This window comes from Gavia stellata, chromosome 14 (genome assembly GCF_030936135.1).
Source record: "Gavia stellata isolate bGavSte3 chromosome 14, bGavSte3.hap2, whole genome shotgun sequence".
In the NCBI taxonomy this organism is placed as follows: Eukaryota; Metazoa; Chordata; class Aves; order Gaviiformes; family Gaviidae; genus Gavia; species Gavia stellata.
Window position 1 is genome coordinate 16,177,193 of NC_082607.1, and position 17,481 is coordinate 16,194,673.

The following is a 17,481-nucleotide window of genomic DNA, read 5'->3' on the forward strand; positions in this document are numbered from 1 at the left end:
ATAACCCATGATCACAGGTAGCCTCAAAGAATTACACGGGCCCACCCTGCTGCTAGGGCTCAGCAGTGAGGCAGCACAACATGCTCTGAAAGCAGCTGAGCTGAAACAACCCACCCTCCTCTGCAGTCTGACCTTCCCCTTTTGACTCCAAGATCCAAAACACAAGGAAAAAAGGCCACAAGATGCCACAGCAGCACACAAACAATGCCTAAGCTTGATCCGAATGCCACTCCGCCATGGGTACTACCAGCTAAATCCCACAGAAGCAATTGGAGAGATGGATCAGAAGCTGTACATCCATCCACCCAGGAGTCCAGCACAAACTGAGAGCTGTCGAGAATAAAACACACCCTGTGATTGTATATCCTTGTTGAGGGGATGAATGAACGCACAAATGAAGTGCTGTGGGGAACTGTAAAGGCAATAAGATTATTCCTGCCACTGCATGTTTTCAAAGCAAGTGGAGATTTCCACCTTAAATGAGCTGGGCTCACACTTACAGCAGTTTATTCCATTTCTACTTGCTGTTTTGTTTTTCTTTTGCTCACACATGTTTACAGTCCCTTCACAAGAGACTGGAGAAAAAAGTAACTGCAGTCTAAGCTACTCATTTCATACACTGTGGAAGGGTAGGACGTTGAAAGGAAGCAGACTTTTTGGGCACACTGTGAGAACCCTGAATCATCTCACCCAGAACTGGTAGAAATAGCAGGAGCTAAAATGTTTTGAGAGAAGGATTCCAATGCAGAACTTTATCAGAGTGCTTTCACTGTATGTACCACTTCTACCTCTAATACTGAAATTTTTCAAGTCACAGACCTTCTGGGCTCTATCCACAGGCAAAATCTGACTCTGCATTGGTCCTTACTGCATCTCCATATACTTCTAGATTATTTCATAAGATCACTAACAATCTTCCTTGTGTATATGGTCTTCAGGGATAAAAATTCTGGCTTTGGACTTGTTTTGTAGAGTGCCACATATATTTATGGCACCATATAATACATCATCCAGGGACTGCAACAGAGCAGTCATTCAGGCTTTCTGTGAAACATCCAAGAGTAATACCATGGAATCAACAATCAGGCATCAAGTATATAAAAATAACTGTTATCTAACTCTGATCTGCAGTGCCTAAGTATAATGCCGCGTAGAACTTAGCAGCACGGGGTGGCACTAAAAACCTCTGAGCTGGTTTGCACAGGTCTCAGTCATTTGTGCCAGAGGCGAAGAGAATCAGGTTTCCGATGCGCTGTTCTGCTTAGGAACCACCCATGCTTTCTCCTCCCGACCTGGGGCAGCAGCACCGTACCTGTACTAACATGGCTCTCTGTGGTGCGGGGGTGCACGGGCTGGAACTGCTGCCAGACCCCATCCGGACGTGTGGCGTGGCTTCGTGCCCCAGCACCGCTGGCCACTGAAGGGAAGGCTGGATGCTGTCACTTTTCTTTTTTCGGTCCTCGGCCTGAGAAGAAGAAAAGCAGCAGCATGTTGCACTGAGCCTCAGGCTTTGCAGCCTGGATGTTCTCCAACAGCAGCACAGTGCGCATCGACTCTGATGGACCTCCCCATTGGGGAGAGGTCAGCCCTGGCACGACACGAACCATTATTGCCTTTTCATTTACAACTCTTCCTTTTCCATCAAGTTTCCAAACTGCAGCAAGGAAAAGGGCCTGAGTTGCCATCTGCTGTGTTCTAGGCTATCCCATTTGCTGCAGGCTGGGATTTTAGCTGGAAGGAATCATCTGTCTGTATTTACTTATCTTTGACAACATGCAGCCTATTTTGCTGTGCATTTATTACCCCTTTCTACAACGTTGACATTACTGTGTGTTGCTTTCTACTTTAAAACACTTTTAACACTCTATCTTTTGGTCTGTTACTGTCACTATGGAAAAGACTGAGCAACGTGATCTAGAAGGAATAAAGGTCCTTTTATTTCCTGAGGGCATTGCTCATTACAAATATCTTTATCCTATGGTTCTGACCTCACTGCTCTTTCCAGTTTCGTTCAACATGACTAATTCCCATTCTCTAGTGTAAATCTTTAGCGCACCCTCCAATTCAGCAGCCTAGGAACAGCTCTACACAGTAAACTAGAGATTAATGCCATAAAAACACTCAGTTATCTGTGTCTGGGTGGGCATTCTTAATGGTATCTCTCACTGTATCTGGATGTTTGTGCCTACGTCAGGGAGGTAAGCATATTCTTAACACAGCCTAGGAAACTGCTGAGGAGATGGAAAATTATTCCACTTAGTCTCACAGATCTCGACAGGGGAAAAAAGTAACACCAAAACCACCCCAACTTATTAAAACAAGCACCCACAGCCAAATGCCATGAAATTCTAGCCTCAGTGAACTCAATCATTATACTGCTCTTGGGGCCAGGTTTTCATTTCTTGCAACTCCTAATAATGAAAGGCAAATTTTACCATAAGCAGGAAGGAAAATGTAAAAATTAAGTGGTTTCACTAAGGTAGATATGATAATTTACCTACCACCTCTGTGTCAAAAGGGTGCTTGCATGCAATATATTATGATCCAGATGCAAACTCATGCAGCCAGCACTTTGGGCTCCCAGAACTGACACCAGCCCCTATCCAGGCACTGAACCAGTGCAGTGCCAAGCCCGAGCTAGGAGTCCTTGCCTCTCAGCTCATTCGTGCCGGTGCCGATGGGACCAGATACAGCACAGTGAGCTCACATCTGCACACACCAGGGGGAACCTGCCCTGACCTGCCTACGACAGGATGAGTGCAATGGCAAAGATGAAGAACTCCCAAGAAAGGGTTCTGTGGCCCCAAACATTAAACTCGAGCCTTCGGAGGGCTTTAGGGTTATTTGTTTGTTTGTTTGTTTTTAATGCCTCAATGCAACAGGAAGTCTGGAGAGTTTTTGTATATCAATAATTGGTCTTGCAAATGCCACTGAGCCCTAAAAAGTAAGCAAAGAAACTTGCTCTTGAGTAGGCTATCTCTATCCCTGGGTAGATCTCTCCCAACAGAGAAACTAGCATCTCTTTGGCTAGTAAACTGGGAAAGATCAAGATCAACAAAAACAAATTCACTGAGTTATCACTGTTAGAAACAGTCAAAACTTCAAGGCATTTTTAAATTGTTGTGAACAATTATGACTGCTGACATAATTCCTAAGTCTCAAACTTCAACCAAAAAATGCAACCCTGTACCACTAATTATGATTTTAGTAGGAGGACCTGTGACTTCCAAGAAGTTCTGAGATTAAATAAGTAATTTTGTAAAACATTGTCTCTGAACTCAAGTAGAAGTGACAGAGCAACCTTTCCTTTCCCTTATCCTCCACATTAATGGAAACCAAAGGCTTTGCTGTAGCATAAGTCTGTAGTAAGAGACAGGTCAAGCTCCAGATTTAGGTTTAAAGATCAGTCTGTTCTCTGCTTCAGCATTACCACAGCATCATAAACTGCAAAGCACCAAAATGCTACATTGGCCAAGACGGTACCTCTTTGCTTGTGCTGCTTGATGGAGGATGCACTGCTGAATTTGAACTCTTGGAAGGCTCCTTCTTCTTCTGCTTGTGGTCATGCTGGAGAGACAGCAGCTGTGTCTGATCTTTGGGGAGAGTTCGATGCATCTTCCTGTTGTGCTGCACATCTTCCACCTTCTGAAAGCAAAGAGTGATGAACCTCAGAGAAAACAATGCCTTGGAGGACTACCAAGTTGACCACTGGAGCTACTGGCTTTTCAAAGAACAAAGCCAGCACAATTCCAGCAGGGCTGACAGAAGAGCCACAACCCTGAGCAAAAGGAAGCATAAAGTGACCCCAAACATTCTGTATTTGGCTTTTGAGACAGCGCATCAGAAAATAATATTTTTTTCTTTTTACTTTTCCTAAAACCAGAGGGCTTTAATCAAACACTCCATGCTTCCATTTGATTACAAATCAGTTTGCTGCTGAAACGTTAGAAAAACATTGTGGCCAAGGTACCAGACTTGACAATGAGACTTCAGTGTTAAAATTAACCTCTGCTCCATTTTTATTTGTGGAAAAGAAGCGGTCCTGCTTACAACCCGAACAGAAACTGGAGACTGGAGATTTAAGCTTAGCTTGAGCTGATGCTGGAAGCCTTCAGGGTAAAGATATTTTAAATCAGATTGAAGTGACTGAAGACCATTTCAGCATGGAGAAACATCAGAGACAGAAGTGGGAGAGGCAGTGTCATTGCTGTAGATAAGGAGGATGACTCAGTAACACGTAAGTTAACTCGGAAGAAGGCTGAATCTGAGAACAAGAGGCAGTAAATGCATTAAAAAAAGTCCCTCTCTGGCCTGTGACTCAGAGGATGGGAACATCCTCAGGGAACTGAGAAAGACATCAGCTACAGGAACAGGGAGCTGTGAATTGCTGACAGTAAACACTCTTTTCATACCTGCTTCTTTTCCGATTTCCTCTGTCCATCTACTATGAACCGTTCATCTTCCACAGCCCTTTTGTCTTCTTTACATCTCTCCTCTTTCCTCTGAACGGCCTTAGCCTCTGGCCACCTCTGCTCACACTCCTGCTGCCTTCGTAGCTCCTGCTCTCGCCTCTGATGCTGGAAGATAGCCAGGGAATAACACCGCTTATTTTACTTTACTTTTGTACCCACCAATTACTTATGTCAGTGTTCATTAATCACAAGGCCCATTTCCCACTATGCAGTCGCTAACAGGGGATACCCGATACACCGCGCAGCAGAAGCAGACAGCCGCAAGCTGCCACCACAATGACTGCCAAACTTGAAGTGAAACCTTTGCCCTTTTCGCAGCCGAGGGCAGATTTGCCATTTATTTAAGCAGGCTTGCGAGATCTCTGAGACGGCCGGCAGCTAATCTAATGACAAATGTCTTCCCGTCATTTTGCGAAGGAAGGTTTTTTCCAGAGTCCCCCCGTTTTGCTGGAGCAGCACTATGCTTCACAAATGCCAGCTCCGGAGTGTTTGCACAATGCTTGAATTTCGTCAGATGCTCATGATAAGAGACACGTTGGTGATTTAGCAATGCCTCCAACACCACAGCGTGTCAGACAGCTGAAAAGGCAGCAGCTATTTTGTAACATCTTAAACAGAAGCAGGGCCAGGACTCTGGATCAGACAGACGGACTCTGAATTGGGCAATGCACATGAGAAAGAAATCGGGATCTCTCATCCCATCGGCCTGGGCTTCCACTGCCAAACAAACTCAAGCCAAATGCCCTTGGCTTTTCCGCTCCCAAAGCTCAGAGCAGGTTGTCGGCAGGAAAAGGACAGAGCCCATTTAAGATCATTGCGTTCAAAAGTGACACAGTTCTCCCAAGGCTAAAGACTACAATCCAGGTTGTGCTGACAATTTAACACAGCCTTCTTGCCTTTCAAAGCCTACTCTCTACATGCACATTTTTTATTTGCGATGAGACATGGAACAACGATACAAGCGAGTCCCTACATCCTCCAGCCTCCTCCTCTGCTCTTTCTGCTGCTCGATCCGTTTCTGCCGCTCTGTCAGCAGCTGCTTCTTGTATTTCTCCTGGTCCTTCAGCTGCTGCTGCTGGCGATGAGGGTCAGAACGGTTTTTGTTCTCCTGCTGCAGCCTCAGAAATTCACGGCGGAGAGTTGACTCCCCCGGGAGATTAACTATGGAGCTGAAACAAAGGGGAGGTTTCTACATGACTAAACATAACATTAAAGAGCCAATACAAGGTGCATTGGGAATTGCTTGTTGTCCTGTGTTAGCAAATTAAGATGTTCCGATAAATCTCCAGCATGTTGACTATGCATCTGCACTTACTGTGCTACAAAACAGCCTGAAGCTGATTATTGGGTCCTTCATTTGAGAGTTTCCTCCCTACCGCAGGGGAACTAAGCAGCAGCCTGTTACAGACATCTTACACTCAGCAGTTACATTCGACAGCTACAAAACAGTTAAAGCTACCAGAGGGGATACAGGAGATAAAGGATTCAGAGCAAGTTAAGAAAGCCATTCTGCTTGAGGAGGGCTGCCTTCAACGAGAACAGCTTGGGCAGTCAAATTTTCTATGCCAGTAATAAAATTAACCTTGGTTCTCCTTCATCTTCATTCAGCTCATCATCTTCCTCCTCACTTCCACTGTAATCATAGTCCGTTTCTTCTAAAAAAAGAGAACAATAAACAAACCCCAGTGGAGGATGCTGTTATTTAAGATACGATCTTGAACTTTGTTTCTGAGCACTCAACCTGAACTACATGTAGCTCAGCAGGAATTTAAAAGCCACAGGTTGCACTGGGAGGCTGAGGGGAGTTAAGATATCCACGTACACAATTCAAAATCTAGTTCAGATAATGTTTCAGGGCAGCCCCTTTACACGCTCGCACCTTTTCCCTTGACTGACTGTATTGGTTTTGCAAAACTAACCTATTTCCATCATCTGAAATAAATTAGGCTAAACCCACAGAGAATCCAACCCCCGTAACAACACCAGCAGAGGGGTTCTTCAGAAAGAAATTGAGATAGGACATAGAAGACTTGTACTGCCCTTCTCTGCTATTGTATACCTGTTGTATGGCTAAGCCGAGGCCTTCAGTAAACCCACGTTTCCTTTTGTATTAAAGTGAATAATTAAAAAAAGAAACAGGGATAATAAATTAATGCTAGTTTAAGCACAGTGGTGCAGAAGAAGCTGACCCACGCTTTTAAAGTTCTCTTCAAGACTAACATGAAGGCAGCTTTTAAGGGATAATTTCAAACTAGTCCTACTCTGCATTGCTGCTATATGGCATATTAAAGCGGGACTTCATTTTTTTTGAAGTCACTATTTTGAAGTGTATAGTCTCCCTTTCAGGGGAGCTTTGATTAAAAATAGCACTTTTCAGGTCAAAATATAACTATCGATCAAGAAGTGACTGTTATCATTGCATTTTCCCCCCGCCCCCCCAAGGGCATTTGTGAGAAACTCTAACTCGCTATCTTTCCATTCGAATGCGCTTTGAGACTCAGAGCTGAAAGAGGTGGCAGAATTTGCAACTACTGTTGGAATCAGTAAACCTACATTGCAACAGCAATTTCATTTTAGGCACAAATATTCCTGTTGTCAAATCAATACTGGGAATTTAGTAGTCACTTTCCAACTGTATAGTGCTTTCTGAGTTTGCCCTCACAGTCGCTGATCTTCACAGTGCCCTTGCCAGTATAAAATACACAGAAGAGGAAGAGGGAAGAGAGGGCAGGGAAAATTGGTGGTCAAGAGGCTACGGCTCTCCTCTCTGCACAGCCCTTGGTCTGCTGTGCACAGGCATTTACACAAGTATTCCCACTCCAGCACTGCTACTTCCAGGTTTTGCTCTGAAGAGTAAGGCTAGCATTTGGAACAAACTCAGATTCTCTCTTTTTCTTCAGCCGCCCTGTGAAGTAGATGATTCATTACACCCATCTGTGTTTTGCTGGAGCTTGGAGGCCTTCTCGAGGTCTCTTTTGTGCACTCCACTGCAGAACGCTTGAAGAGCACTTCTGCCCACAAAGAAGTTGCAAGCTAAAATTATATGGAGATGCAACAGGTAAATTAAATGGATTGAGGACAGACAGATGAACTAAGAGACTAGGAAACGCCCGTTGAGTACTACTTAGATACTCAAGAAAGTAGGGACTTAGACTTTACTTAGACTCCTTGCTCACGTTAGCATTAGGGTTGCTCTCAGTGAATCACGGTCAGTCAGGCTCCAAAGACTTTAGCACTTGAACACTGTTAAGGACCTGGGCTTTGGCAAAGAGATCTTCAAAATGGCCCCACCGCTGTCAAGGACAACACTTTCTCCCAGTTTTCCTGGTTCTAATATTTCACTTGCATCTGCCTTGTACTCTGCTGCCAAAATTGGAAGAGGACCTGCTCTCTGCAGTGCCTTTTATTTTGTTTTTGCCACGTTACCCTTTTCTCCTTTTTTCTTCCTGGTCCTGTCCAGGTGGTCTTTCAGCATGATGCGCACTTGCCGTTCATTCTGCATGTCTCGGATGAAAGAATGCTTAAGCAAGGTTTCAGTGGATGGACGATGCAAATAATTTTTTACAAGGCAGCTTTCAACAAAGTTTAGGAATTTCTTTGACCTGAAAAAGATAAGAGAAGTGGAGGAAAACAATAATCCTTTTCACTTTGTGCGCCAAGCACTACCCCTGAGTGATGGAAAGCACTAACTTTGCGAGGTTTCCTTTTGCACTGAAACTGCGTGAGACAATTTGAGTTTTGCCACCAGTGTGCCTCCCGAGACCAGCACAGCGCTGAGGGCCAATGACGGGGAACTCCACCCTGACCGCCCTCTCAGCGGAGTTACCCTGAATTTACATTCAGATCAACAAAACCACAATCTGGCCAACGCAACTCTTTCCAAAATGCCCTTACCATTTTGATATGGTGAAGATTTTCTTTACACACTTCATTTAAAAGACAAACTAATTCTCTGTAGGCCACAGTGGCTGCCATTAGCCCCACAATGTCCATGCAGTCTTCTGACAAAGCACTGACCCCAAGGAGCCCACCTAAGCCTTGCCCATGCTGCCATTTCAGCCACCCACGCTAAACTTTAGCAACTGCGGTGACTGCCGCGGTTTAGGCAGAGTTCAAAAGAAAGGTGTTGCTTCCCAAAGGTAAATTACAGCTGCACCTGCGGCTTAACCCAGCGCTAGGAACAGCCTAGGAAAGATCTCATAGGTCACTGTAGGATTTAACAAGATCATTGCCTCCGGACAAGAGAGCTCAAAAATCCTCCTAAGCCCAATGCAGCAAAAATACAGTTTCTACACGTCTTTTTACCATTTTCTGGATTTCAACTTTGGGGGCGGGTTCCGGGGGATGAGGAAGAGCGCTCTCATGGGGTGCATGTCACACAGGGCTGCAAAGGAAACCACAAGCTATTGAAGGGTGCACGTCCCCGCCTGCGTCCCTCCCACAGCCTGACCACGCTGACCCAGCCGGGCCAGAAGCCTGGTTCTCCCGACAGAGAGGAGCAGTCCTCCACAAACACTCCCGCTTCCAACAGCACAGCATCCGCCACAGAACCGCACTATTAGACAACGAAATTCACACTACAGCTGAGAAATAAAGTCTCTGAGTACACAGAAATCCTTCATGACAATATGCTGTTATTGCCAGTTAAAAGAGATTTAAAAGGAAGGCTGCGTGGCAGGGACAAGTACAACTTTCTTCGTATTTTTTGTATGTAAGGCTTCAGAAGGACAGAAAAAAGGCTCCCCTTTCTAATACGCCAAAGGGTGTTTTTGCGTAAACAGAAGTTAAAGTTGGGCTTGAAATACTTATCTAGTTTATTATGTCTGGCTTATGGTTCAGATAAATGATAAGCTAAATTTTAACCAAACTCTTAGCTAACTCGTTCGTGGCATAAGAGAAAATGCAGGATGAAGAAAACCTGATGTGAAGCAGAGAGCTCATAAACTGCATCACTGGCACAGAGTGTAATGACTAAGCACACATTTCATCTATTCTATGTTTCAGGAGTGTGAGCACCGTTATTAGACAATCTGCAACAGATTCTACCCATGCATTCAGACGCTGGTTTCTCTCCAGCCCAATGTACTTCTCTTTAGTGTTACTGTTGTGGAAAGTTGAAGCTACAAAGAACTCTGCAGAAAGTAAATACCGTCACATCTCATCTGTCCCAGGCATTTTGTATGGAATTACGAGTATGCTCTCCATCTGTCACGGAGAAATATTGAGGGTCAGAGGTCTTCCTTCACAAAACAGAGCTACTGAATGACCACTGATAGGAACTATATGGAGGCTGATTTCTTATGATACACAGGTGCTCAGCAGTGATTCTCTTAACAGGAATGGACTTACAGCGTTACAGAACTAGTAAAGGTGAGAAGACTGTGGTCTGATAAAGCCTTCACTGCCTTTTATTAATTTCTCTGCCTGCATCCAGCTGCCATCGTTTCTCAGATCTGGGTTCTGGTTTTGACTTTTTCCTTTGTATTTTCAATAGCGCGTGATACAGTGGGGATGGGGGGCAGAAGAAGTCTGTTTTCTAGCTATGGGTTCCAGACACTGTTGTACTATAGTAAACAAACCACAATGCAACAGAATATAATCCATAGCATTTCCCTGCCAAAACTAGTGAAAACATCGAATACATAAGGAATTAGCATGCAAAGCTATAAAGTCTCTCTCAAAGAAAACTCCCCATGGACTCGTGTCTCCGGACTTCAGCTAGGCTAAAGCACAGTGTCTGAAAGTGCTCCCGAACTCCAGCTGGCTCCTGAGCGCTGCTAAAAACCAAGTCTGACGGGAGAAGAGCCAAGTGTGTTTTTTAAAAACACAGCCTACGTGCTCTCAAGCTCAGGCCAGAGCATGATTTATTTCATCTCCTGTGCTCTCAGCGGTGACCGGATACCCCATCACATCACAGCTGCTTCGCGGGCGCTGGGGCAAAGCAACCAGTCCTCCGTGGAAAGAAAAACGCACGAGGATTCTGCATCCGTGCTGCAGCCGCCGATCCCTGCCCAAGGGCTGCGAGGGGCTAACCGGAGGAGCGAGGGGGAGAGCTGGCAGGCGAGGACAGGCTGTAAACTACGGCAATCTGCTGTCAGGTTGAGAACGTGGTTATGGACTGAAGCCATTACATGAGCAAATACAGTATTCAACCCAAACTCTGTAAGAATTGAGTCAGTCCCAGAATAAAAATATAACCTTTAGGCCTAGCTTCTCCCACTGCCATGTATTTTTTTTTAGTGACCTAAAAGCAAAGCCACTCTTGTCAATTTTTTCTGCTAACGTGTCAATCTCTTCTGCTTAGCTGTACCCACAGGCAGTGATCAACAAAGTGATGCTAACAAGAGCTCTATGAAAAATTTGTTTCCTTAGGAAATGAAGGCAAGGAATCCATATATAGACTTAAAGAGTCTAAAAGGAAGAGAAAAGACCCCAAATGAGAAGAAGTCACAGATTATTTTTAAACATACAGCCAGAACCAGAATTTTGTACATCTGTGCATTAGCCAAGCATGAGTTATTTTAACAGAGAACGTGTTCACAAAGCATAGACGCCCCCACCTTTATACCAAATCACTTACGAGGAGCTCCTTCGGCCATTTCAATAGCAGTGATTCCCAGAGACCATAAGTCACTCTGCAGGAAAAGAAACATCGCACATTGCAACTTCCAGCATTCAATCTTGTTTGTTTGTTTGTTTTCTTTCGGGTTTTGGGGTTTTTTTTTGTTTTACAGTTTCCCTAGATTTCTCCTGGACTGGGTTGTTTTAGTTGGAGTGACATACATTCTGCTCCCTCCCATTCCCTACTGAGCTTTTAGGAAATGCGCTAATAGCCAGAAGCTTCCCATTTCCCATGCAACTCTGAACAGCTGATTCATCATTTAAGCAGCCAGCCCCAAAATGCAGACCTTCTGCATTCAGAAAACAAGAGCCAGAATACAGCATGCACTGTTTAAATATATGTCTTAAATCTTTTAAACTGTTTTCACGAGGCAGCGAGACACAGCAGTGCCTCACCCCCCTGCTCCTGGCCGTAAAAATTCTTGGTCTTAATGCTTACTTCGGAGCAGTCATTGCTGAGTTTCTACACTGATGGAACAGAAATTATAGTCAGGCCTTGGGGTCTGGCTTTTTCTGTCTACAAAGTCTCCAGGCACATGTTTTTGGGCACATGAAAGGACAGCACATCACACAGTCAGATTTACGCTGCAGCGTATGTTCAGCTCAGTTGACTTTGAGTGGAGTTGCCTTTTATCAGCTTATCTGGATGCTAAGGGCCAGGTTTTGATCATGGAAGGTAAATCAGAAACGCTACCGGTGACTGTAAAAACTTCACAGGTTTCCACCTGATTAATCATGTGCATCATTTTACTATTTTTTGTGTCTAAACGTAGCCAAATGAGAGGCACGTGACCAAACCAACTTGCAGAGCTTCTCTAAAACTATCTTTTACAAAGGGAGTGACAGAAGACAAACCTTCAAAGGTTAGAAGCAATGTACTATTACAAGAATAGCAGCTCATACCCAGCCTGGCACCCTTAACTAAATTTGACTTTCTCAACACAGCCTTCTCAGTCCAGCTCCTCTGAACTGCCTTACACAAGCTGGAATACAGTTCGCATCATGGTTTGTGGAGGGATTTGACAACAAAACTGGTGGGAATTTAATAGAATCACGATCCTGACTTGTTATTAAGTAAATGACTGAAAATTAGAAAAGTCTCCTGGGGTAGTACCGCAGGTTTTGGGGACAATGGGAGAAACAATCAGGCTGCAAAGAATTTTGGTTTGGAGTTTCAGACAGGTGAAAGGGAGGGTGACAGCAGTGTTTGTAACGTCAGTGTGTATATATACATATTTATGTGTATATATTTTTACTCATTCATTACAATTTATTTTTTTTAATATCAGAGCTGGAACAGCAAGAAGTTACAGAGTGGCTTCCTGCTACTTGCTCATCATATCAGCTATAAATCTCTGTAGAAAAGTCCAGTCCCATGCTACCTTCTTAGCCATAGCACTGTTTGCACAAGTGCTTCCAAACCCCTCCGTTGATCAGTTTTAAACTACCATCTGCAAAATCTATTCAGAAGCAGACATAAATGCATGCAGATGAACTGTGATTATTGCTGAAAGCAAAGAAACCTCAAGAACGAGGGGTGCACGTTCCTAACGCTTCTATCTTCTGAAAAGTACACATTCTGAAAAGAAAATCGACTGGGGACAGGGAACGAAGACAAGAGATTAATTTCTTGAGGTTTCAGTAGAAGATTTACATGGTATGAAAAATAAAATAAAATCCAAGAACATTCTTTGGTCATGACTGACACTCACACAACGTGACACCACTCTGCCAGTGCAGCACAGAAGGTCTCTACAAGGGAGAATCACAGCCTCTGAATCACTAGAAAATGGAAGCCATAACAGGTTCTTCTAATAAATATTTCTGAAGCCACAATTAGAATGAGAGGTGCAACGAAGCAACCAAGAGAGCACCTGAATCAAGAGAGTGACCAGAAGGTCACTCAGAAGATGGCTGCTCAGAAAGCCAACACTGGAAAACATCCTGCATGACAAGTGTAGACAGACAAATGACAACACTGCTGGAAACAGGCCAGAGAAGAAAGAATAAGCTTTGTAAGTCTCTTTGGAACAGCATCAGCATATTATAAGAGTTAGGAGGAAAAGAAAAAGTGCTTGACAGCTGTTCTCGGGCTCCCCAGTATAAGAAAGTCATGGACGTATTGGAGTGGGTGCAGCAAAGGGCCACAAAGATGTTTAAGGGATTGGAGCTGGGAGGCTCTGGGCTGAGAAAGCTGGAACTGTTCGGCCTGGAGAAGGGAAGGCTCAGGGAGATCTCGTACATGTGTACAAATTCCTGATGGGAGGGGAATAAAGAAGACCAAGCCAGACTTCTGAGTGGTGCCCAGTGACAGGACAAGAGGCAATGGGCACAAACTGAAATACATGAAATTCTGTGCCTTCTCACCTCAGCCACCCTGTGAATGACTAGAAATCATTCTGGGATGGGAAACCTGTTGCAGTCACATGCTCATAAATGAGTGAAGTGATACTAATTATTGCCAATTATCTCACGGTTCACAGCTGAGTACAGAGTAAATCAGCTGTATCGCAGAGCAGAGCAGTAACTTGTCATATTAGTATTACACTACTTCAAATATTCCTTCCAAATTTCCCTCTTCCTTTCTTTTCTATCCTGACCTGCAAGCTCCATATATCACTAATTTTTTGCATAGAAGTTCATGAAAGTGTATTTCATGTATTAACAATTCACAAAAAAATATTCATAATGAAACTCCACTCTTAAAAAGAGCCACCACCCACGTATTACAAATACTTCTATTTGTACAGTTACAACATTACTGCAGTTTAAAAGGAGGGAATTTTGAACTTTTCAAATGCAGTACTTGAGCAGGATTTCAGCAATAACCTGCATGTTTTGCTACCTTATGCGGAGTTGTAACACTTACTCTGTAATCATAGGTAGAGTCTGGGTTCTCCTCGCAAGCAATGACCTCAGGCGCCATCCAATATGGTGTGCCAATAAAAGTGTTTCTTCTCCCAATAGTCCTATCCAGTTGAGCGCTTACGCCAAAATCCACTGAAAAGCCAAGCAGAGGTAAAGAAATTAATAAAGAGTTGTATCCACGTGGCAGGATGTTTGCTTGGTTACTTTCATATTGTTTAGAATATCAAACCTTTGGGCTACAACGCATACCAAATCTGAGTTCCTCCAGTACATCTTCTCCAATAGTTGAAATTTAACTGCCTTTTTTTTTTTCTTTTTGCGAGAAGGATCAAACAAACAGCCTGCTAAATCTGCCAAGCAGGTTACAGCAGACAGGAATTGCTCTAGGAAGACATTACAGAATAATTGATGCTTAATCTAAACGCTACGTTGGGTAGGACTTGAGAACTTTAACTAGTATCTGAAAGGAAAAATAGTATCTACGGACAGGGCAAATTTGGATGTGTCTAATAAGGCCATTTGTTAAAGCTGGAAAGAACTATCAAATTACTTCATTTTGAGGTGTTTGGAATAACTCCTTCCCTACATACATACACTATCTTAGAACAAGCTGGAGAGTATGCTAGTTTATTCTGATCTTCGACTCATTATAATGAGAGAATCACGTGGTCCTCCTTGTGCTGAAAAGGGTGTTACTTTCATCAGTATTGTAGAGCAAAATGGTTTTGTTCAGATATGAAGAAGGGCCCATACAACCAATAATTATGTGATTGTATTTTTCTTTGAACAAACCTCTAAGATACACTAATTGGATCCACTGGGCATAGCACTTGAGGGCTACTCACAGAGAAGACAGTAACAAGGAAAAGAAAGGACTGAAAGGAGACAGCCCTATGGTTACCATCAAGGAGCAGATTTTCTCCCTTATGTTACCTCATTGCACATCACCTGCAAACCACAATCATTTGTACTGTTTAGCAAACCTTCTCCAACAATAAGTTGGACCTGACCTTTGGGATCGTCATGCGCTCTGTGCTTCTGATGGGAAGTGTGCACACTTCCACTGAAGTGGAACGGAACTGGACTGAGGACCTCTTGGGTTTCTAGCTCCCTTAAGACACACAAGCTAAATCTCTCTGGAAACTTTTTTCTTTTTTAATTGTTGTACTTAGTAAATCTGTTTCATCTTTACCCAGAGTTAGAAAAGTTTGACTTTCTTGTCAACCATGTGAAAAATGGTGGTACTAGTAACTATACAAGACCATAAACACACACAAACTCCCCATCTTGCCAGTTTTAAGAGGGAACAGTTGAAAACTAGTACGTGTCTTTTAGAGACTACAAGCAAAATCCTGCCTTCATTTAATACAACAGCAAAAATCCCTTTGACTTCAGTGAAGCCAGGATTTTGCCATAAGGTTAAACTATAATGAGATTTAAAGTACTTATTTTAACTTGGTCCAGCCAAACATCCTACCCCACACCCACAGGCCATATTTATTATTTTTGTTCTCCAACTCTACAGTGAGTTCTTTCAATTTAAGAGAGAGGGAGCATAAAGATCATCCCAAATAAGAGAACTGCTCTCCTTTAAGAGAGATTATCCCAAATAAGAGACTGCTCCTTTAAATCATTGCCATGCGTTCTCTGTGATGTCTTCCCAAAACATGAGAGACATCCTCTCCTCAAGAGAGAAATGTATTTGAGTTTAGTCTTAGGAAGTCAGAAGTTGTCAACACTGATATGTCACAGCTAGAAAAGGAAGTAAGTAAACACTCCGACATTTTTGAGGGATGACTATTAGTAAGAGCTACTCTTCAGTGGTAACACTTACACATGAGTAATTTCACCTACTGTCAGATTTATGAAAATCTCTAAGACCGCTTCCCTTACAGAAATGGATTAGCATAATTTATTTCCCCCAACTTTTTTATTTTGGAAGTCTTTGCATGCCAGGATCTGCTGTGAAGGCCTGATGGTGCTGTGACTTACTAGACAGGTTCTGTGTTTGACTGCCCAGAAGTAGCTGTATTCCCCACAGGCTGTGAGTGACATCCTTGCAGAACATGTCACATTTTCAGCTCTTTCTACATGACAGACACCTTAGAAACACAAGCATTAAAGCTACTTGACATATTTGTTGCTCTTAGGTTACCGAAGGGTCTTCCCGAGACAAGATGGAAATCTTAAATTTTTACGAACAGGTTTCTAGCACACATTTAAGGAAACTTACCCAGTTTTACTTCTGCGTTTTCTGTGAGAAGAACGTTCTGTCCCTTAATATCTCGATGGATAACATGGTGAGCATGAAGATGTGCTAAGCCCTAAAAGAAAACCAGACCTCCTTATTCTTTCTTCCTATCATTATCGTGAGCATAGCATTGTTGCCTTTTTAGACTTTTACCCTTCTCAGACTTTATTCATACGGAAAGTCCTTTAGATGTTATTTGCAACATGAAGACCCCAGTTTTGGGGGGGAGAGAGGACAGCACCACAAGTTTTATTGTCTTCTTTACCCACAGGCCTGACAGTAGTGGTGCATCTCTGACGTCAAGTGTAAAGAGAACAAGGTAGCAGTATTTTAAACTTCTGTCTCCGAATCAAGGGATGCCTTCTTATATTATGTGTTAAAAGCAAACAAAAGAGGGAAAGAGCAATGCAGAATGCTCTGTGTGAGGACCAGAGACAGCAGCTGGCTGGCCACAGTGGCTTAAATTCTGCATTCAGCAAAACTGTCTTCAATGGTAAATGGACCACAGAAAGTTCAAAATACCATGTCAGACCTCTTTTTGAATGCAGCAAATATTGTTTTCATTCAGCTAATGTTTGCAATATTCTGTCTCCACCTTCGTTCCAAAATTGTCCATGGCTAAACTAGCATAGATATAAAGGAACACACTGAAATAATACATTAGGGTAAGCCAGGGGACACTTCACTCAAAATGCTTAGCCTCTGTAATATTAATGACTTCAAATACAGCATCCACCCAGCTTCTAAATTTTCCAGAAGGAAACCTTGTCAGTCCACATGCAACTGGGCCACTCTGTTTTGAAACAAGCATGATTAAATCCAATCTCTTGTTTTACACTGGCATGCTGTTATGGATTTCAGTTGCACGAGCGTAAACCAAATGTTTTAACATCAATTGCTTTAATAGAGATATTACAGCCACACTAATGAAGAACAAACTGACCAGAACATTAAGATTTTTTTCTTTTTTTTGCAGAGGAGCTCTCCCCACGCTCTCCAGCTATAGTTATTACAATTTGCAGTCTAATGCCAAATCCTTGTAAGACGGCCAGTGTTCTCTACTGAGCATGCTTCTCAACTCCTCTGCTCCAGATGCAAGGATTTACCCCTATTCAAGCATTACTTTGATATGCCATTTGAATTCCAGCTCCCAGAATACACATTTATCTCACCATTATTTAGAAAAGAAGTAAAACTCCATTACAAGGAAGACAGATCAGTAACTCTGTAATGGGTTTTGAATTTAGAATGACAGGTTCCAACTTTTTT

The 17,481-nt window shown here is 43.1% G+C and overlaps 1 protein-coding gene across 1 annotated transcript in view; it reads right to left on the minus strand.

The window, feature by feature from the left end:
- Positions 1-17,481, minus strand: part of NRK (Nik related kinase) — a 103,702-nt gene that overhangs the window by 41,921 nt on the left and 44,300 nt on the right. Inside the window, exons 6-15 of the mRNA XM_059824379.1 lie at positions 16,195-16,285; positions 13,963-14,093; positions 11,053-11,107; positions 8,778-8,856; positions 7,899-8,074; positions 6,055-6,127; positions 5,446-5,641; positions 4,413-4,577; positions 3,484-3,645; positions 1,313-1,465 (exon numbers count right to left, since the gene is read on the minus strand). Of these exons, the coding sequence (XP_059680362.1) occupies positions 1,313-1,465; positions 3,484-3,645; positions 4,413-4,577; positions 5,446-5,641; positions 6,055-6,127; positions 7,899-8,074; positions 8,778-8,856; positions 11,053-11,107; positions 13,963-14,093; positions 16,195-16,285 (1,281 nt within the window). The remainder of the gene's footprint in view (positions 1-1,312; positions 1,466-3,483; positions 3,646-4,412; positions 4,578-5,445; positions 5,642-6,054; positions 6,128-7,898; positions 8,075-8,777; positions 8,857-11,052; positions 11,108-13,962; positions 14,094-16,194; positions 16,286-17,481) is intronic.